General features: G+C 37.3%; 1 protein-coding gene across 2 annotated transcripts in view; it reads left to right on the forward strand.

The window, feature by feature from the left end:
- Nucleotides 1–21,995, forward strand: part of PLXDC2 (plexin domain containing 2) — a 416,215-nt gene that overhangs the window by 153,188 nt on the left and 241,032 nt on the right. For both annotated transcript variants that reach the window (XM_037147415.2, XM_053654762.1), the window contains one exon: nucleotides 20,005–20,216. In XM_037147415.2, the coding sequence (XP_037003310.2) occupies nucleotides 20,005–20,216 (212 nt within the window). The remainder of the gene's footprint in view (nucleotides 1–20,004; nucleotides 20,217–21,995) is intronic.

Raw genomic sequence — 21,995 nt, forward strand, 5'->3', positions numbered from 1 at the left:
AAGTCGTTACTCTTTGCTGAGAGAATCATTTGATACATGTACCAGTAGTAGATTGATAGGAATCAGGTCTGTAGTGGGTAATTGCTGAATTCTGTTCTTTTCTCTGAATTAATCTACTAAACCAGGAAAGAAGATGTTCTATTTATCTCGTGAAAAACAAAAAGAAGAGAGGGAAGACACAGTTGTTTTTAGCTTCCTCTGTGTGCCCACATTGATACGTGTGACTTTCTGGTGTTCTTTGTTGTTGTTTGGTTTTTGAGGACAAGTGGCTAATTAACTTTTTTGGAGGTCAAAGTTGAGAGGAGGAATTGGCTCTTGGATTTGAACAATATCTTGCAGAGAGGGCAAAGGAATGAAGGGCTTCCAGTGTAACAGCTACTCTCACTTGATCATTTTAGGCCATCCCAAGGATAGCAAACACCCACTGAGATGAGAACATTTACGTGGCTCTATTTCCTTCTGCCTTCCACCTTTTTATAGGTTCTCCTGTGGCTCCTCTTACCTTCTGGAGGCCAGGTTCGGTCAAGCCCTCTTAGTGCCTCACTGCTGGAAAACACTGTGGACAGGAGCAGAATCCCGGCCCCATCTTGGACGTGCTGAGTCAAAGCTGCGTTTTGTTTCCTGAGTCAATCCTGTGCCTCTTTGAGCAGATAGAGTCTTAGATTTTCCTGAGTACCTTGTTTTCTATCACTCCACGAATTAACCCCAATGTTTACAATATAAAAGTCAATTCTCAACTGTAGGGTAGTAAAGCAGTACAAATTTGTCACTGTGGTGGGGTCCAGTAATTTGCTGTAAGACTAGACATCCCTATGGCTTGCCCACGTGTCAGGTAAGAAAGAAGACTACTGTGAGCTTCATGTATGCCTCTCCAAGTTCCAAACAGCATTTAGGTCCCCATGATTGTCATTGCCATTGTATACCCCTGTCTCACTCAGGGCTTGCCATTCCTGGTTGTTACCTATGTGGACACCACCGTCAGAGGTCTGGTGTTGAGACGGGGGTACTTGTGGATGGAATGCATGTTGGTGTGGCAATGAATAAGAGAATAAAATCAGAACTTGTATCTCCAGACCATTTTATGTTTTCTTTCATATCCCCCATATAATTGTAAAGAGCTGTCCCTAAAGCATAAACATACAACCTTTAATTCCAGAGTCACAGAAGAAACATATTTAAGTGTTTTACTGACAGCAGTGTTCTTCCAAGTACAATTTCCTGACCGCCTGCCACAGAATCTGCCAGGGCTCTGTGAAGGTTTGAGGAAGCCTCAGGACCCCTTGGTGACATTGAGGCATTCTAAAGATTGACAAACCAGTTCAGCGGGGTTTTTACTGTGAATTTGAGGAAAATGTAGACATTTTACTGAAGTTCACTTGTAGGCCTTTGATTTATAATTATAGCAGCTACCCTAATTTCTCCTTTTGTATTTATTCTTGTAAAAGGAAACTATACATCTGCCTTATTTTTTTCCCGAGATTCTGTCTACTCATTCATTCCACAAAATTTATTTAGCACCTACTAAAACTGTCAAGGTCCATTTCCTGTCCTGGAAACCAACTTTATTACTCTTTGCATTCCTATGTTAATTAGGTAATGTATATATTTAAAATGGTCATTGGTTAGAGTTCCAGTAGAAATACGAATTTCCACACTTCAGGGACTTTAGCCACCCTAAATTTTAAAGTGTCTCCTCCCCTCTTCTTGTCTTTTACTTTAATTGAAGGCATTACTTTTTTCTCTACCTATCAGAATATTAAACAAAGAAAGATAAGGACAAAACAGTCATTTTGCTTCTCGTGCCACATCTTGATACACTGAATTTAAATGTATATTCTACAATAGTGGAAATTATTGGAGTGGATTATAATGGAGATTGGTTTTTTCCCCTATTTCCAGTTAGAGAAGTTGCTAATGATGTTACATATGTTAAATTCACAGTCAAATATTTTGTATGTCTTATTAAACACATGAAATGAAAAATTAATGACCCTAGATATTTAAATTGTTAGTTATCTATCAGCCTGATTACTTACTTTTCTTCTCACTGTCCACTCTTTAACTAACAGCTCAATTGTGGGAATTGGTCAACTCCTTATTGAGTGAACATGTTAGTCTTTCTACATGATCATCGAATATCTTTAAAAAAAAGCATTCACTTTTTTACTTTTACCAGTTGAACCTGAGATAAGGCAAACATGTTATTCTCTTACAAACCATTCTGCAGAGAACAGGGAAGGTGGTCTTTCTGATGTCAGATCATGCTCCTTCTTGTTTAAAACCTTCCAATGGCTTTTCAGCTCTTCTCAGAGTAAAGTCCAACTTCCTTACACACTGAAGACCCCCTGTGATGTGCTTCCTACCCACTTCCCCAGCCTCCTCTAAAGCCACCTGCCCAGGCTTCCTCCACTCCAGACAACACTGGTCATCCTTCCACTTCTCCAGCAGGATGCTCTTCTCACCTGGGCTTGTGTTCTGGCTGCTTCCTCTACAAATTTTCTTCTACATACTGGGAAGCCTTTAGAAAGCTTGAAGTGGCCAGGAACATGATCTGATTTATGAATAAATGAATTAATTAATTAGTTTACAATTAGTTGAGGGGAAAGCATTTTTCCCTTCAATAATAACCTAGATAGGAATTTTGCAGAGTGATTTGAAATGTTTTAAATGTCTGATATTGGAAAATATATTGTATCCATGGAGTTTACATAGGGTAGAGTTAGGATTAGCATTCTCTGAGCAGACCTGAATCTAAGCCTAGAATTAGAAATTTACATATAAATAGAAAATTAAATCAGTTTTCTAAACAGGTATTGTTGAAAATCCAATAACAGGTTATCAAATTTAAGGTTTATACAAACACAGAATATTTTTGACTTAATTTGAATTAAATTTCATAAGTATTTGATTGATAAGTGAGAAAGAAAGAAAGAAAGCATTCTCTTGACATTCTAAATAGCATTGAAGGATATTGATGGCTTTTAAAAAAATGATCACAGACAGTGTGTCTATTACCTGGACAAGCGATTCATAACAAAAAGCAGGTCAAAACACTTCACTATAGAGCAGTGTGTTGTGAGATGTGAAATATTATGTAAAGTTAAAGGGAGAACAAGCTGATGTTTTCTTCTCTTTATTCACATGCCATTCTTTAGAAGCAAAGCAGTATATTTCAAAGTTTGTCTCAGAGCATTTTGCTTTCCCTGTGGGGAAAGGTGAAGGGAAATTATCTATGTAGAATAAACACGGGTTAATGTGTGTTAATTTGCTCTAGAAGAGACACAGGAGAGTTACATTTAAGTGGGAATGGACTTCTTGTCAAGTTACGATTTCTGTGCATGAATATCAGAACTGCTCGTGGCCAGTTATCAGCAATGTTTGAACTGAGAAGTGGTTAGGGGTGAAAAAATATACACACAGTTCATTGATACATCACTTTCTCAATTTTCTCTTTTCAAGTATTATCATTTTTAAGCGTATATGAATTGAACTGTGGATGGAGTGAAGCTATCAGCCAGGCTTCAGTATGGAGTGAAAGGACAACTGAGGTTAATGCAATTTCATTTGAGAGCATAGAAAGATGTCTCCAGAACCAGACACAGGGCAAGTCACAGCAGGTGATACCTTCACAGAGAAACCACATGTTGGATCAGCTGCTTATCTCCTAAGGTGATCTCTCTGCTTTCACCAACCCCAAAATTATTTTTATGCAAGTTTGCCATCATTCTTCTAAACACCTACAATCAAAGCCTCTTAACTTTCCTCTTTCCTTTAAGTAGGTTCTCAATAGCATTGTCTTACTTTTCAATGTAACGTGTATCCCACCTCCCTTATCATAGTTTTACCTCGATTAAGTTCTGTCAGGTCCTTAGCTCCTTCCTTTTGGTGTCCAGGGCATTATGAATACACGTTTGGATTTAAGTCAATTGGAATTTAAATGTATAAGTACATGTGCCATCTTTTATGCTAGCGTGTTTCTCTGAGTTTTGACATTGCTTTGTTTTTATTTTTATTTTTACTTATTTTAATTTTTTGTTAACAGAAATTAGGAGAAAGAGTGCAGAATTGTAACTTTCATTTTATATCCTATCCCTTTTCCTCTACTCTATTTTGTTTAAATTTTAAATCCTATTACCGAACCTGTTGTAGTGGTACTTCTTCTCCTTGTGGCCTTTATTACTGATGAATAACTTCAGTGCTTTTGTCCCTGGTTTGGAACCAGATTCACCGTTTATGTAACTGCTCTTGTTGGTGTTACCTGTGGTATAAGCCCACCCTCCATTTGTTGGAATTTTGAAGACTCAGTGTTTTTGAAAGCCTTTGAAAATCTATCTGATACATAGGGAAATACAGAATTTGGCAATACCTGACATATATGGCTTCCAGGAAAAATAAAGCCATCCTAATAATTTATATGAATTTGGCCCTCCCCTTGATTAACCAACTTGCTACTAATTTTTATAAATTCTGTTCATTCATTTATCAAACATTAAATAAATGCTTAGTATGTGCCAGATCCTATTTTATGGAATTGAAGTATAAAGAGTATAAAGATATAGCCCTGGCTGGTGTAGCTCAGTGGATTGAGTGCGGGCCTGCCAACCAAAGCGTTGCCGGTTCAATTTCCAGTCAGGGCACATGCCTGGGTTGCAGGCCAGGTTCCCAGAACAGAGTACAACCACACATTGATGTTTCTCTCCCTGTCTTTCTCCTTCCCTTCTCCTCTCTCTAAAAATAAATAAATAAAATCTCTAAAAAATAAATAAAACATTAAAAAAGTATAAAGATATATAAACATATTCTCTTGAGGTACGAATATAATTACATGAAGAATAAGAATATACAAAAATAAGCAATTGGCTTATTTTCATCTGGACCTTAACTTTTTATGTGATAAGTATATATTGTGTATCTATATAATTAAATTTACTATTATACTCATTTTAGTTATACCGTTCAGTGCTATTAAGTATGTTTATAATATTTTGCATCACCCCCATCTATCAAGAGACATTTTCATCACCCCAAACTGGACCTGTACTCATTAAACAATAATTCATTATTATTCTCTCCTCCCTCTTTCTGGTTACCTCTACCCTACTTTCTGTCTTTATGAATTTGACTACTCTACGTGCCTTATTTTAGTGGAATTACACAATATGTGTCCTTTTGTGTCTGGCTTATTTAACTTAGTATAGTTTGTTCAAAGTTTCTTCATATTGTCTAGTATGCATACAGTTTTTATGGCTGAATAATACTCCACTTTGTGTACATCTATTTTGTTTATCCATCTGTTTGTTTTTTCAACACGTATTCACTTGCATATTCATCTGCTAATAGACACTTGGAGTGTTTCAGCCTTTTAGCTAATGTGAATTAGCTATGAACATTGTTATACAAGTGTATGTTTGAGTGGGCATTACTTTAATTAGAAATAAATTTGAATTTAAGAAAAGATGTAAAGATAATACAAATAACTCTTCTGTATCTTTTAATTAGCCTTGAAATGTTAACATTTTGTCTAGTATGTTTTATCATCTGTGCCATTAACTATTTGTAAGTCACAGAAGTCATGCCTAATTTTTTCTTTCAAGATCTAATAATCCTCATACTTCTATGACCTTGTACTTAAAATTTACTGAATGTAAATATTTAGAGTTTTGTGAGATATCAAATGTGAATATTTACTTCACAGTAGATTTTAGAACAGTGTACTTTAACCCATACCATATAGCTATTAAAAAGAAATATTTAATATATGACATCATCTCCAAATTGTACAATTTGACAAAAGTGAAATATGTTAATATTCTCACTGTTCCATTCTAAAATCAAAGTTCTGTTGTTTTCAGTATTGTTACTTTTTGAGTCAATATTTTAGCACTTTTGCTAAGAACTAAAATGCTTATATTAGCAAAGTTTCACATTAGTTTTAGCTTATTAATGCTATATTTAGATATCTGGCAACAACAACAAAAAGACAATTTACTATGATTTACTCCAAGAATGACCAAACAAACAAACCCTAGGGGGTGCTTAATAGAGTATAGATGTTAAAAAAATAAGCAAATATTTGTAGAGTATGTTTTAAAACTTACCATCCAAAAGGTGATATACTATTATTTTATCTCATAGGCTAATGTAGATGATGATATGGATCAAAGAAAACATTTGGTTTATGCTTTAATAAGGTCTGCTTGTTAGACAAAGGTCCCTGAGCTAGGGACATGTAAATGGGTGCACTTCTTTCTGAAGGTATCGTGTTACAACTGGCACAGTCCAACAAAGGTGGGTGAGTTTTTTACAGTAGTATGAGAGACGATCAATAAAAAGTTTTAGACAGGACCTTCTGAAGGGGCGGAAGCATTTCCCCCACTTTATAGAGTATGTTTCCCAGTCACATGCCCTGAAAGTAAATATGTAGACTCCATGTTTGTGTATGCAAACCCAATCCTTCCATCTTTCCCTGAAAGTCAGAACTGTGAAAAGCAACTGAACAACTGAATACTCCCACATATTAGGAAAAATCATGTCAATTTCAATAAAGTTGTTTCTGACAGATTTACATGATTTTCTGAGTATTGTTGATAAATATTTCCTAAACTAAGCAATTCTTTAATTAAAAAAATGGTTTCATATCCCACAGAAAGGATTTGAATAAGATAGTCAAAATGGAAATAGCATCACAATGTTGACTTGTTAAGCAATCAAAAATGTAAATCAAAATAGTGAGGTTCCACCTAATAAATAGGCAAAAATTTTTATGAAAGATACCATTAAGTGATTGATGGCAATATGGATGCGCATGTTCAGGCCCCGCTGGTGAGTGTGGAAACCGACGCAGTCTGTGTGCAGTAGAGTACAGATCACTCTCGTAGAGTTTGTTTCCAAAAATAAGTGAGGATGATCACAAAATTCCAGCCTCTAGTATGAACTTCAGAGTGCAACCATTGAGGTTTAGTTACATTGTTTGTGGCAGACACTAATTATTCTCTAATATAGCATATACTCAGTAACATACTTATTTTGTAATGCTGGAATGAACAAGTTATGTAGGCATGCACACACACACACACACACACACACTTTTTTGTACACAGACATGTGCAGACAGTTAGATGTATATCCAGGAAGGATTTTCACTAAAGGTGATAGTTCTGTGCCCTGCATCTGGGACAGAATAATAAGTATTTTAAACTTTCTCCTATTTTAAAAAAATGTATAATTTTCAAAGTTTTGATATTAGAAGAAAGAATATTTTAAGTTAAGAATATTTGTAAAACCACCTAGGTTATTCACTCTGTAATATGAATAATGATTTTTTAGGAAAATAGAGATGCTTAGTATTAGAAAACTACATAAGATCCATTACTTACACATTTTATGAACTGAATCAAGATTTCTTTAATCCACATTCTTCAGATATGGCTTATTTCTGAAATAAAGAAAATAATTTCTAACTTAATATTATACTGATCATTAATAAATATACAAAATACAATTTTTGACAATTCTCTGGCAAGCAGTATTTTTTGCCCAATGATGAAAGTTACAGATTTTAAATTATTTTATGAAATTCAGATACTTTTCTAGGTCGCAGACTAAAGTGGGAACACCCATAGAAGGGAAGTTTTAAAAAAATTTTATTGATTATAGAGAGAGAAGAAAGGCTAGATAAAGGCAGACAGACAGACATCAATTTGTGGTTTCACTTACTTATGCATTCATTGGTTGATTCTTATCTGTGCCCTGATGGGAGGTCGAACCTGAAACCTTGGCCTATGGAGACAGTGCTCTGCCAACTGAGCTACCCAGCCAGGGCATTTATGATAAATATATATTGTGTTAAGTATTTGGAGCAGAGACTTTTCCAGCAGAGACTTTCCCAGTGTATCTGAAATTTGTCTGTATGAGTAAAATACCATTTACAAAAAAGTGATTTAAGAATAAAGGGAGAATGAAACAATTTGATTCTAAAAGTTCCAGAGTTTTACTAATCTCTAAATGGATGGAATGTTACTTTGGATTTCCATCTCATTTCTGTAGCTTGATCCTTAACTGATAGTGTGTATTAGGAATATAGCACAGAAATTGAAATCTAATTTTAGTGCAGTTTTTCCTGTCTTAATTCTTTTTTAATGTAATTTTGTTGATTGTGGTTTATTTACAATGTTAGTTAAGTGTGTAATCAGTATAAATATATGCAATCATACAATTTAATTAGGAATGTTATTTAGGAAAGCAATTATAAAATTTAGACATTCATGGCATTTTTAAATTTCTTGGGAACTTTATTTTAAAACTGTTATTTGAATGAAAAGTACTTAACATTCAAATTTAAGTATTTCTGTTTTCCAGAAAAAGTGAGAAAAATCTTGTTAAATTCAGTGGATTAAAATATATTATTAAAAGTACAATGCCGTTTATAAAAGACCAAAATTTCTTAACTTTATTTATTTATGTATTTATTTTTATTAAATCATTTTTTATTGTTATTCTATACAGTTGTCCCAATTTTTACCCCTTTGCCCTCCTCCACTCAGCCCCCACCCCACAGTCCATTCCCACACCATCGTCCATGTCCATGGGTCATCCATGCACGTTCTTTGACTGGTCCCTTCCCCTTCTTTCCACCATTATCCCCCTCTCCCCTCCCCTCTGGTCACTGTCTGTCTATTCCGTGTTTATAAGATGTTCCATTTTCTATTTGTTATCATTTCTTCAGTTTTGGGCTTGATGTTTCCCATTCTTGTGAAATAGGCTATTTAGAATATAATTTTTTAAACTTCAAAGTGTAGGTTTACATAGAGAAATATATATTATTCCATTTCAAGATATTTTACCTCAAATAATAGCTTGAGTTATTCATCAAGAGAACTGGCAAGTGGGTTAATTATGCAAGTAATTAGCAAGTAAATACTCAAACACTTAATGGAGCAATACGATTTTCTGTGTATATATTACATTTTTAAGTATAAATACCAGTGTCAGTTTAGATTAAAGAATCATACATCTTCTGTTGTAATTAATGTATTTATAAATCCTTGCTTTACAATGCCTTTGATATTCAGAAGCATAAATTTTTTTCTGTGATTTTTTTTTGTAGAACTTACTATAAAGTTTTTGGAAATATTAAAACTAAGTAGTTTTGCCTATTGCTTTGTGGTTCTGAGGTTGTTTGAATGTATGTTTCATGAAATATGTGAATCAAATATGAGAAATAGAATAACTTGGCGAAAATTTGCTGCAGTAATCTCTAAACATTTTTAAATACTTTGATGTAGTAGTGTTTTAACACTGAACTTTTTTTAAATTCAAATATAGAGAAAGAGGTGAGAAAAGTATAGGAAATTGCACAGAATTTGGCAGGCCTGCTTCTAAATGTTCAGAAGAAGTAAGTCAGCATATCTAAGTATTCAAGCCTAAGAATGTTAAGCAGAGACAGAAGACTGTCTTAAGGAAGAGCTGCCGTGATGGGAAGGAAATGCCAGGTCACTGTCCCAACTACATTGTGACATATCCTGGGGAAACAAACAGTCGGGGCAGCCTGGGCAGTTTCAGTGAACTTTGTTGTAATAACCGAAAAGAGCACAGAGATGAGTAAATGACACCTCCCCTGGCTGAGCTCATGGTAGTTTGTGGAAAACTGACACTTAATCAATAATTACAATGTGATGAGATGAACAGAGCTGTAGGTTTGAGAGAGGTTCTATGAGATCACATTAAAAAAACTCTGCCTAGGAGAACGACATGTTGATAATGATGAAGCCTTAACCAAATTGGAATATTTGAACTTGACCTTCAGAAAGTAGAGACTGAGGACTATTTTTCTCTCACTACAGAAGCGGCACATTGTAGAAAATGTTTCAAATAAAGATATGTCAAAAGAACAAACCAAAAACTAGTTACTGCTATTTTACATAGTACAGAGAAAAGTACTATTAATACCATAAGGTATTTCTTTCTACCCTTTTTTGTATATAGGAATATACACAAATTATACACAAATATACAAATTATATATGCATATACATTTTACCCAATTCAAAGACTATGTACAGTTTGTATATAGTCATGTCTTTTTTTGCACATGTAAGAATATTTCCACAGTATCAAATCCTAGAAGGCTTTACTACAGATTGAAAAATTTCCCATAGAAAATTTTGATGAAAATTATGATCCCACTATGAATTTTAGATAATACAACACTTGCTTCAGAAAAAATGCTATCAAATACTGACAGGCACGATTTGACTATAAATCTCTGTGAATCTGGTGGGGAAAACAATTGTATTTTACTGCATTTCTTTGACTTCTTATAATGTTAAACAACTTATATATTTATTAGTTATTTATATTTCCTTTGAATTATCTATTTATGGAATTTGCTGGGAATTATCTTTATGGCATTTGCAAATTTTTTAATTGAGGACTAATAAAATTTATTGGTATATTCATTGATATATATTTGTATTAAGATATACCATATGTGGTTGCCATTTTGTAGATCAGAAATTAAATAGATACACAGTATTAATCATGATATATGCTGTTGATGTTTTTCTGCTGACCTTTTAAATTTATATAATAGAGGACCATTTTATTTTTCTGCTTACTATTTTTTTCTTTTCTTTCTTTTTTTAAAAAAAATTGTTTAATTATTGTTCAAGTACAGTTTTCTGTTTACTATTTTTTCATGGCTTGCTGTTGTGCTTGTGAGTTTAATGTAATGACCGAGTCTCCAACTAGAGCGTTTGGAGACAATTCTTTGTTTATCCTGTATTTTCAACACTAGCACACAGAAGAAGGGAGCTCATAAATGTAGATTTTGCAGTTTTATTTTCACCTTTATCCAGGAATGATATTTAATATTTAGCAACTAATAATCTTTAGTCAGTCAAATGGGCACAGACCAGACAGTAGGGCTGAGGCAGATCTGGAGGCCTTGTCAGACAGACAGCTGACCCAGCTGTTACATTACATGGAGGGCATTGCTCATCTCTTTGCAGGGAGGTAGGGAGTTGGGGTACAGTTAACCTATTAATCTGTTCACTTTGAGCTTTAGAATGAGTCAAATTTCAGAAAAATACTGCTGATTTTGATTCTAAGAGTATGTCTTCCACTTACTAAAGTCATCTTTTAATAAAGAAACATAGGCCCAGAAGGTCCAGGACTTTCCTGAGGTTACACAGTTATAACATCCTGGCTTGCAAGCCTAAAGGTCGCTGGTTCGATTCCTGGTCAGGACACATGCCTGGGTTGAGGTCCCCTGTTGGGGGCATGCGAGAGGCAGCCAATCAGTGTTTCTCTCATGCATCGATGTTACTCTCCCTCTTTTTCTCCTTTCCTTCCCCTCTCTCTAAAAATAAATAAATAAAATCTTTTAAAAAATAAAAAAACAACAGAGATAATTTTGTGGTGAAGAAATTAAAAATGTTATTGGCCTCTTATCCAAGTCCACACAAATCTGTAGAGGACATTTAACCTGTAGAAATTAGATGCTATTTTGATAATGTTAAGATTTATATAATTTAAGTTAGATAATATTTATAAAACATAACCTGACAGTAATGCATTGGTTGGTTTTCATATATAGCCATTGGCTCATTCAGCCGGAGCCCTACATTGGGCCATTGTAGATTCTGGCCCCTCTGGCTGAACATGGCCCGATAGCCCTGTTCAGTGAGATGGAGTCTCTCAGACGTCTGGCAGCCATGATTTAACTGAAGGCCCTCAGGGATTTGGGCCCTAGGCATTTGGACATCTCTTCAACACTGGACACCATGATAACAATTGAGTCCATCTGGTCTGTTCTGGCTCAGAGGACTCAGATTTTCTTTAGTGTTGCTATTGGCATGATTGGTCCTTGTTTATAGAATTTTCCATCTTCCCTAGTTGGCAGAGTCACATGTTCATTCATGGGACTGAGCTTTTTGTGGGTAGCCTGTTCTCAATGCACAACACAAGGGTAGTGTAGCGTGGCTAATGATAAATAGAAGTGTTAAAGTGCTTTACCAAATAAGTTTTAGGGTTTTTCTTGGTACTGTGGAGACTAAATTCTCACAGTGCATTAATTTTCGCGCGGTAAATAGAAAACCTGAGAACAAATATTGAATATTTACTATTTGATCCAAAATACTCCTAAATATGTTCAGATCTAGCTAGCTGTGGATGACAGGCTGCGATAGCTGGGAGGGAGGCTACAGAGGCCCCCTCTGATTGGACAGATGGCAGGAAGTCACACACCTACAAATCCCATGTATGTGCTGGTTCATGACAGTGTTTTCTACAGCAAATCCCAAGCATCTTATTAAAAGATAGAGCCTCAGATTTAAGAAAATACTATTTTCTGTTTAGGAATTATTACAGATTATGGTTCCTGTGAAAATGAGTTTAATTCTTCAAATCTGACAACTTAATCTGAAAAATCAAGTGAATGGTCTGAGTTATTGGACAATTGGCCTTTTTATTATGAAACAGCAGGTTAAATCACAGTGAAACAAGTGCTGGAATCTATTTGAAGGAACTTATTTTTTTTTAATTTCTACTAGGCAGTTAATAGAAAATTCTCCATTAACAAGAGGATTAATTATTTATTTTTAAGTACTTCCCAACCTTTCAAGATATAATAAAAATATGATCAATCTTAATATGCTGTTACTTTCTGCTATGTTTTTACATTAATATTGTTTAGCTTATTCCTATTGGTAAGTCAGTTTGAGGGATATTGTATTCTTTATTTGCTTTCAAATGCTGGCTTGTTTACATATTTTTGCTGCTTTAAATAGCTCATTATGTCTGATTTAATCTTTTTCTTTTAGATTGTTTCTTTTTGTCGTATCATTAGACTTTGTAACAGGATGCTACATTGACTCCTTGAAAGATTAATCACAGGTGGATTAGATAATAGTTAAGACTATAAGCCTCTGGATCAGCTCTGGTTACTTTCCTAGTCTGTCACTTACCCTCTCATATACATCAGTGTCCTCATATGTAAAATGGGCTAATAATACTACATGCCAAATGCACTTAGGTAGGCAAATGTTTAAAACAGTGCCTGGCATTTAATTGATCCTAAATGAAAATTAGTTCTTGTTATTATTAACTTATGTTAAAAGCAATATAATAATAACTCCCATTAACTTAACATAGTGTTAATCTTTCTATTATTTTTATACTTTAGTTAAAATGTAGCAGTACTTTTAAATTGTTTTAAACTTTATTAGTGATTGCTTATAAAGTTGAGTATATTTTCCACAGGATACTTTTTCGTTCTTATGTAAAACTTAAATATCTGATTATTTTTATAGAAAATAATTAGAAATTATTAGAAATTAGAAATTAGAAAATTACTAAATTTTAGAAGTATAAATTGATCCCACACCCATTTGGACTGTTTGATTAGATTTTCCCATTATGTTTAATTTTTCATATATTTTTCTTACACTGCCTAATATTCTTCCGAGGTTTGCCTTACAGTGACCAAGAACCCTACAATGACTCAGAAGTCAGAGAAGGGGACGAATGGAGAGGGGTGTGCAGGCTCGCACATCTTAGAGTTAGGCTGTGATGGCTCTCATGCTTTTCTGCCTCAGAGGCTGAGCTCTTCCGCATCAAACTTCTTGAGTAATTCTCATGTATTTTCTGCTTTTAACTAAAATTGTCCTTGTTTCATCTACTCCATAGCTTCTCGGTTGCACTGGGCCATGCCCACATTCTTCCGAGACATATGCTGTATTTCTTCCTGAGCCCATTTAACAGAAAAACACAGAGATGATGAACTGCAGCACTAAGTGTTGCTGAACATCACTCAACTGGCCAGTGGCTATTTTGGAATCAAACTCATAGAAGATAAATAAGAGCTGTTACAGATTTGCTTTCCCATAGTTTTCTCCTTCTTCCACCCTGTTATCCCACTATTCAGAAACACGGTTAAAATCTTAAAAAGTTGGACAAGAAATTGCATGCATAACTTTTAAGATGCTGTCTCAAATGAACAGGAACCTAGCCAATCATTCATTTTTTCATTCATTTATTTGTTGTGCAAAAACTTGAGATAATTACTGTATGTCAGGGTCAATCCTTACACTGATAAGACAAAAAATATAGGTGAGAGTTCCTGTTCTAAAACATCTCTGCATCAGGCACCTTCCAGGCCAGGTTGGGGGATATGCTGCAAAAGTTCACGGGACTCAGCATATAGTTGGGCCCATGACTATAATTTATTACAGGAAAAGGGAATAAAGCCGAGTCTGCACAGGGGGGAAGGCACTCTGGGGAGCCAGGGCAAGTTTCCAAAAGCCTGCTTCAGCAGGAGGACACAAGAGATTTAACTCTTCCAGCTACGAGTTGTGACGACACATGTGAAATGGTGTTGTCAGCAAGGAAGATAATCAGAAACTCAATGCCCAATGTGTTTTAATGAGGGCCGTGCATACAACTGCCTTCTACGTAGTACATACCCCAATTCCAGAGTCCCAGCAGGAAGGCAGGTGTTCAGCATAAACCATATTGTTTGGGTAAACCCAAAAGGTTTAGCCACAGTGAGCTACTTGTATCTGTTAGGGAATGGTGGGAACCCTCACTAATTCTAATTTCTCAGATGCCAGCCAAGGGCCTTGCAAATACAATTTTTTCTAAGGATATCAGTCTCAGGCCTGCTGTGTTAACTTTTTTCTGCATGATATTACATTCAAGTGAGGGAGGCAGAAGAGTGTAAAAGAGGATTTAGATTATAAAATGAAACTCAACTAGCTCTGCCTGGAAAAGTCAGGGGAAGCTTCATTTATGAAGACAGTCACTGAGCTGGAGCTTGAAGGAATGGTGGGATTCCCAAAGCCTGGCATGAGGAAAGGCTTTTTCTCCGTGCAGAAGTAACTGTGTTCACTGCAGTGAAGAGATCATTGAGAAAGTCTGTGTGGTGAGGGCACAGGGCCGGATGGGGAGTCAGAGACCGGGGAGACTGGTTGGGACAGGAACATGGCACCATCAGAGATTTTAATCAGAAGAAAGATGTGAATAAATTTGAAAAGTATATCTGGTAGCAAGATTGGACAAGGAGGAGTTTGAGGACAGACCAATTACGAGGCAAAAGATGGTGATGATGTGACCTAAGGCTCCCGTGGTGGAAGCGGGACATGGAGCAGCGGCCCTCAACCATGAAGGTGCAAAGAATTACACAGGAAGCTGAAAAAGAATGGGATGCCTGCGTCCTACTCAAGCCCTTTAATATCTCTTAACAAAACACTCTGTATGCTTTCTCTTTTGTCGCTCTCTTACTCTGTAAGGCTATCAGTCAGAACCTCCAAGTCTACTGCCTGGTCATTTCATTATTAGAACCAAGGACATAATTCCCTCCTCACTGTGACAATAAATTGAGATGCAAAGCCATATGGCAGTCTACCTTAGCCAAATAACTTTACCTATTCTCAGGTGATTCTAGCCAGTAAATCTGTTTGCAGTGAGAAATCTTAATGTTTCTGTGGAGGATTCAAAGAGGTGATTTTGTTCCCTTGTAAAGTGTAGACTAAAGTGCTTGTCAACAGTTCAGTTTTGATGGACCCTAATTACATAAGATCCACATCGATTTATGTGATTACTTCTTGGTGGTTTGATGCGTATTGTGCATATGATTTGTATGCAAGACTTAAGAAATGGGTTTAAAGATGTTTTCAAGATATGTCATAATTAAATGCAAAGTATTTAAATACGATCATTAAGGTAACACAAATATGAACATATCCAGCTAAGTACAGTTTTCTTTGCTTTTGCTTTAATATTATTTTACATTATTTCATTTTACAGTATATGATGGCACAAAAGAGACTTGCAAGGTTTGCATGAAATAATTTGAGAATATACATGTGTTTTTTCTTTTACTTTCATTAACTAGACATTATTGAGTTTCATAGTAATGTTCTATTTGAAATATAATGAAGAACCTTCTTCAGTAACAGTTTATTGGATATTTTAATTGAGTAAAATACTTCAAGAATGTGTTAGAATCAACTTACTTGTTATATACACAAAATATGTCTTTAAGCTTTCTCTCTTAATATCCAAATGGGAGTCATTAGATACATTTCATATTCCCATGAGCTATGAACAACTATAGCAAAATATGTTGGAGAAAACTACCTTCGAAGGTTTTCGGATGGCGGTTTAATTAACATACAGTGGACAGAAAGCAAACGGTCTGTTCAGACACACAGTTCAAAGATGCTTCCTGTTGCTTTTGTTTTCACTGCAGCTGGGAGGGAAAATTCCATTACACGTATCCCTTCATCTTGCTTCCAATGATTTGTTTTGGTGGTGATTTAAAAAATTTTTCAGTTTGAAAGCTCATGAAGTGTATAGGAATAATTTACAGTGTAGATAAACCAGCCTGTGGTTGGTTTTGGCAATTTTTCTCAGTCTTTAGTCCTATAAAACACCCATTTTTGACTTCTTTAAAAACGATTCTGAAATGGGACCAACATCTAAGCCAATTTTACACTTCAGTCTCGATGAAGCACATACTACTGAATTAAGAACATGTAGAGATACATCCTCTGTGGATGATTGGGTAGTCGTGCTTGTAAGTAACATAAACAGAGAAAAAGAACTGGTTCTACAATAGCAACCAAAAGAAAATCCATGGTGTTCCAAGACCTAAAGCTCACCAGTTTTCTCCTTACAAAACTCTTGGGTCCTCTTAGTTTTTTGTTTATGTTTTTGTAAATACAGTTAGAGCTAGCAAGTGACCCATTTTGATCAGTTACGCAGTTTAAGGCAGCGAAGTTCAGGAGGAGCAAGCCATCCGTGATGGACACAAACCAATCAATGACTGTAATAGCCAATATGACAGTAAAGCAAGAAAAAAATTTATAAGACCCTGCTAAAAATTTTAAAAGCAAAAACACCAAAACTGCACAGCTATGTGGAGACCTACCCCTCCTTGTAAGTGCTAGAGGAAGCATTTATCGTTGTTTCGCACAAGAGGCCTACCTGTCTGCTCAATTTCCTTTCCCCCAGTAATCCTGCTGACAAAGTTTGAGTGGTCACTGCAAAAACAAGAGTGAGACACACTAATGAAACATCCCAAACTTCAACCTAAGTGGTGTTAAAAGGTAGAGTTCAGCATATTAAAAATGTCAGCTTTACCTGAGCAGTAATTGATTCCAAAGTGGGGGCACCAAACCAGACGTGACCAAGAGCGCTCTAAGGACAGGAGCTAGGGGAGGGACTCTTATGAAGAAAAGGTAGGAGTAAGGAAACTATTTGATTGGTTATTGCTTAAGCATCTGCTTGATTTGGGAAAGCAGAGTTGGCCATTTGTGCCTGGTTTCCTTAGGTTTTGATTCTTAAATCTTGAGGAATGTACAGTTGTAGGTTTGGGTTTGCCTACTGCATTGGCTGCTAATATGTCAGTACCAGCTCAGTCTGTGGAGTGGCCTCCTTGTTTAATTTACCATGGGGAGTTTGGACTTTAGATTCTCTGAATTTTGCAACTCCTTTTTGTTTCTTCCCTTGGGTAAGAAAGCGTGGAGCAGATGAGAAAGGGGAGGGCACTCAGGAAGTTGAGAAATCCAATCCCTATGCAGATGGCTGCTCCCCCAATGTTAGTCATTCCGTCCACTCCCTGCTCTGCCAGGACCTCAGGAGCTCGGCTGCCATTACTGGCCTGACAGGCATCTTGGAAAGTGCTATATTTGTCTTGTGCTATAAACATCTGAAAAGATAGTGATAAAATTATTACCAGTCAACTAATAGCCAACAATAATACCAATTTAAAAGAAACCCAGGGTTGCTTTGAAATTCCGTTTTGAAGATTTTAATAAAGTCTAAGTCTTTGAAGTTTTCAGTATATTTTCCCTAATTTACATTACAGAGGAAAATACCTCTGGTTCAAGCTATTCCTTTTGAGTGATTTAAAAAAAATTTTTTTATATCTAGGACCGTTTAATCCATTAGCTGCATTACATTTTCTACTTTCTTGTCTAGATGGTGTCTAACAAGGACTCTGTAGATTTTCAGTGGTCCCTCTATGACTACTTGCACTCAGACAGCTGCCACCCCCGGTGCAAGGCAAATGCACAACTCCAAAGTTAGCCTGAGAGCTGTGCTAGGAGGTCTTAGTTTAGATGTTATAAAATTTTCATTGCTTACTTTTGTTGTAAGCTGCCTCGAACATTTTGGGTATTGAGGCAGAATGTATAAATGAAGCAAATCAAATTGCTTTATGCAGCTCTCTGCCTAGAATCAGGTCTTAGAGCCTGACACACCCTCAGGAAGAGTGGCCTCTGCTTCTGCGGGTGAGGTACTTTCATTCCGAGTTAAAATATAGGGTGACTAAAGCACAGAGAGTTTTGTGAATTATGCCAGACCCATATCTAACAAACATAACAGGAAAAATTCCACTCAGGGTTTCCTGAATCCTTGTATAGTATTTCTCCTATTATGCAATTCTCCCTGGTCCAAAGAGACTCTCAACAGTTCATTCACCCATTCACTCATTCATTTATTCATTCAGCAAACATTCACTGAGCACTGTTCAAATGCCAGTGGGAACAGCAGTGTGAAAAGGAAATGTTTCCTGGAGGCTGGGAGGCAACTGTGAGCACCTCTTAAAGTACATGAACTCTTTTCAGCCTTACAACAGTGCTATGAATTGAACACAGAGCTTCATTCTTGTGATTTTTGTGGCATTCTTGACCATTCCCATCTCCGTGGGGTTTTTTTTTAATTCTATTATTTTATAAGCCCATGGAAAGGTCTAGATTGCCGACACTGTGGTAGTGTTTCTCTCTAAGCCATGTCCACTAAAGCATCAGGCAGTGGGAGATCTTTCAAGTTCTCACAATGAAGCCAAAGAGTAGTCTCTCCATCTAGAATTACCACTTTTTTTAGGTGAAAGGGAGATATTTTAGAACATTTGCCTGTGGTGAGTACTGGTAGGCTTACCTTAGTTATTAGAGTTGCAAATAGCTGATTCAGTGGTATTATAAGCCACATTAAATACATTTTGGCTCCTTGGAATGTTCCTGCACTGAGAGGAACATCACAGTTATAATTAAATCACTGCTCCCTTAGCTTTTTTTGAAGCCATATCCTGCCAGTTATAACGGCTGTCGATTCCTATCTTTTGGTAATAGTTGTGTGGAAGAGGGCTGTTCTTCTTAGAAACTGAATTTCTCATGCTTGTGCTACACCTTCCCCTGCTGACCTCCTGAAATGAAAGACTAGGAATAATGATTAAATTTAATTTTCCCTCCTGTAGTGGCAGGATGAGCTGGGCCAGTCCCTGCAGGTGGCTCTCAAATACCTTTGTGATTTGATCTCCTTGCCTCCCCATCTATTTCTCTAAGTGCCTATCACTGTCATTCTTTGCCTCTCTGACAAGATTCCAAGGAGGAACAGCACAAGTGAACAAGAACGTGTGTGATGCTTCCTGAGGGTGGTGCTTATTAAATGACTTTGGCAGTGAACCAGGTCTGACTCTACAAGGCAGGCTAGCACATTTACATGAAGATCATTCCATGTATTATTTAACCCCTTCAAACACATTGGTGTCTCATTGCTGTTCAGCACAACTCACGTGAAACAAAGAGAAGCTCGAATGTTAGCAAGGTCAGACTTTTATTTTCAAATGGACTGAGAATCATTTGGTTTTCATTCCTTTGGATTACAGCTTGTTTTCTCAGAACAACTGGAGAGTGTGTATGAAGTGTGCGTGGAAGGCAAGGAAGAAAGGGAATAAAAATGCATCGCTCTAGGGCTGCACATCTGTTGTAGAGACTCTGTTGCATCTCACGTTAACCGCTGTCGCAACTTGTGATGTGCCTTAAAATCGCATTCCACTCACAGACGTGCATACCAGCTCAAAATATGGCAGTGAAACAGATTTCACCTGTATGAGTTAGTTTTCTGTTTTCCTGACTGGCAGAATTTTTTCCTACTCAAGTTGATAGCGTGTGTATGATTCATAGCAAGTAATAATACCTCATTTTATTTCTTTTCAAACAGACTGGCCACATCAAGTTCCTCAGGCCCTCCCGCAGGCAGAAGAGGAGATAGAAGTAGACACACATGCATTCAGCCACCGGTGGAAAAGGAACACGGATTCCCTCAAGGCCGTGGACACGAACCGAGCAAGCATGGGCCAAGACTCCCCAGAGCCCAGGAGCTTCACAGACCTGCTGCTGGACGATGGCCAGGACAACACCACCCAGATCGAGGTAGGTACTCCAGGCAATTGAAATGGACTAATGAATATATTTCTTGTATGGCACTCAGCATATGCTATTCCTTCAGCTCAACCTAGAACTTTTGGACTAAGGATCAATTTAATTCATTAGTAAATAATTATTTTGTTAACATTTAGGAATTCAATAATAAGTAATTATAATGATATCAAATGAATGAATAGCTAACCCATTCAGTCACCATATATTCATTTACTCATGAAACGGACGCACCTGGGCTCTGGTATGTGATGACGGTAAGAAAACACAGTGATGAAGAGGATACGGAAGCTGCTTGCGAGGACTGTATTGTGTAGGAGGGTCTAAGTGCCATGTTATATGGACAAAAATCGTACAGGCTGTAGCGTGGCAGGCATGGGGGAGGGAGTGATCATCGGCTTGGGGTGGGGGGTGTGGGCTGTTGTCAGAGAGGTTAATTCTAGGAGTGGGCTTTTAGACAGGGGCTTGACAAACTGAGAGGAGCCCCCAGGCTGATGTCCTGTGGGCGGTAAAAGAGGATTCCTGGTGGAGTGAATTACATCTTCAGTGACCGAGTTGCAGAACAGCACGGCACACCGCAGCATCTCCCGGGATGACCAGCTCTCCTGGGTTGCCCAGAACTGGGGGTTGCCTGGAGGTTAGGACCATCAGTGCCAAAAGTGGGGCAGTTCTGGAGAAACTGGCATGGTTGGTCATTCTCTGACTGCAAGTAATTCTTTGTTATGGATAGAGCTATGGAGTGGAGTGGGAAGGCATTGGAGATGGGTTTGGTGAGTCTGGAAGTTTGCTGCGGGCAGATTGAAGGTAGATTTTAGGGTGTCCCAGAGGCCTCAAGGGTAGCATTGCGTTGCTTAAGTTTCCATAGTCCTTAGCATTGCAAATCATAAAATTGAACTAGTTATTGTGCTGGATATAGCAAAAACAAACAGATAACTCTTACGGCAATGAGCAAAATCCACCCAAATGAGAACAAGAGCTGTTTTATTCAGTTTGCCATGGCAAAGGGGCCAGCTTCCATCACTTGCCTTTGGTGGAGGCTTAAAACAGTCAGGGGAATGGGAAAGGTTTCAGTTAAAAAGAGAAAGATCACATAAGCTCTGACTTGGAGAAGCTGGAGATGGGGTACTGAAAACAGCATCTCGTGAGACTGATTGAAGGAGTGCGTGTGGCTTTCTGTGGCTGGCCCTGAGTTGGATGCAAGGTGAAAAAAAATAGGCAAGCTGTCAGTTACTACCGGGGTCCTGCCCACTGTCGGCCAGTTGCTGCCTGGATTGTGTTCCGACTCCCTTGAACTAGCTGCTCTAGAGGTTGGGGTCAGGGTTCAGCTGTCACCTACGGTGTGGCCATTGTTTGCTAGTATATTCTCTTCTCCAAAGTTTTAGTTTCTAACTTCTTCCAGGTGACAGACCTAATCTTTTTTAAGAATCAGGCATCATTCTTTTTACTGCCCTGAACTACTCATTATTTAGGAAAAAAACTCGACTCCATGCAACAGATACTACACAGTCCTGCCAATAGTATCAAGGCCCCATTTGTTCCCTCATTAGTGAGAGGACTCTTCAGAAGATCTGAAGCACAGGCCAGTGGGGGTCTGTGCATGTGAGGAGCCCTGCAGTCCTCAAAACCCCTCTCCATCTCCTTAATTAGTTATGGACTCTGGTGGTCCCTGGTGGCCTCAGCCAGGCCCCTTAGCAGCCAGCAGAGGATGTGCCAGGAGCAGAAGTCACACACTATCTATAAGAGGCTCTTCTGACTCCTGCAGTGTGCCTACTA

Source organism: Artibeus jamaicensis, unplaced genomic scaffold (genome assembly GCF_021234435.1).
Source record: "Artibeus jamaicensis isolate MK-2021 breed Jamaican fruit bat unplaced genomic scaffold, CSHL_Jam_final contig_867, whole genome shotgun sequence".
Classification (NCBI taxonomy): Eukaryota; Metazoa; Chordata; class Mammalia; order Chiroptera; family Phyllostomidae; genus Artibeus; species Artibeus jamaicensis.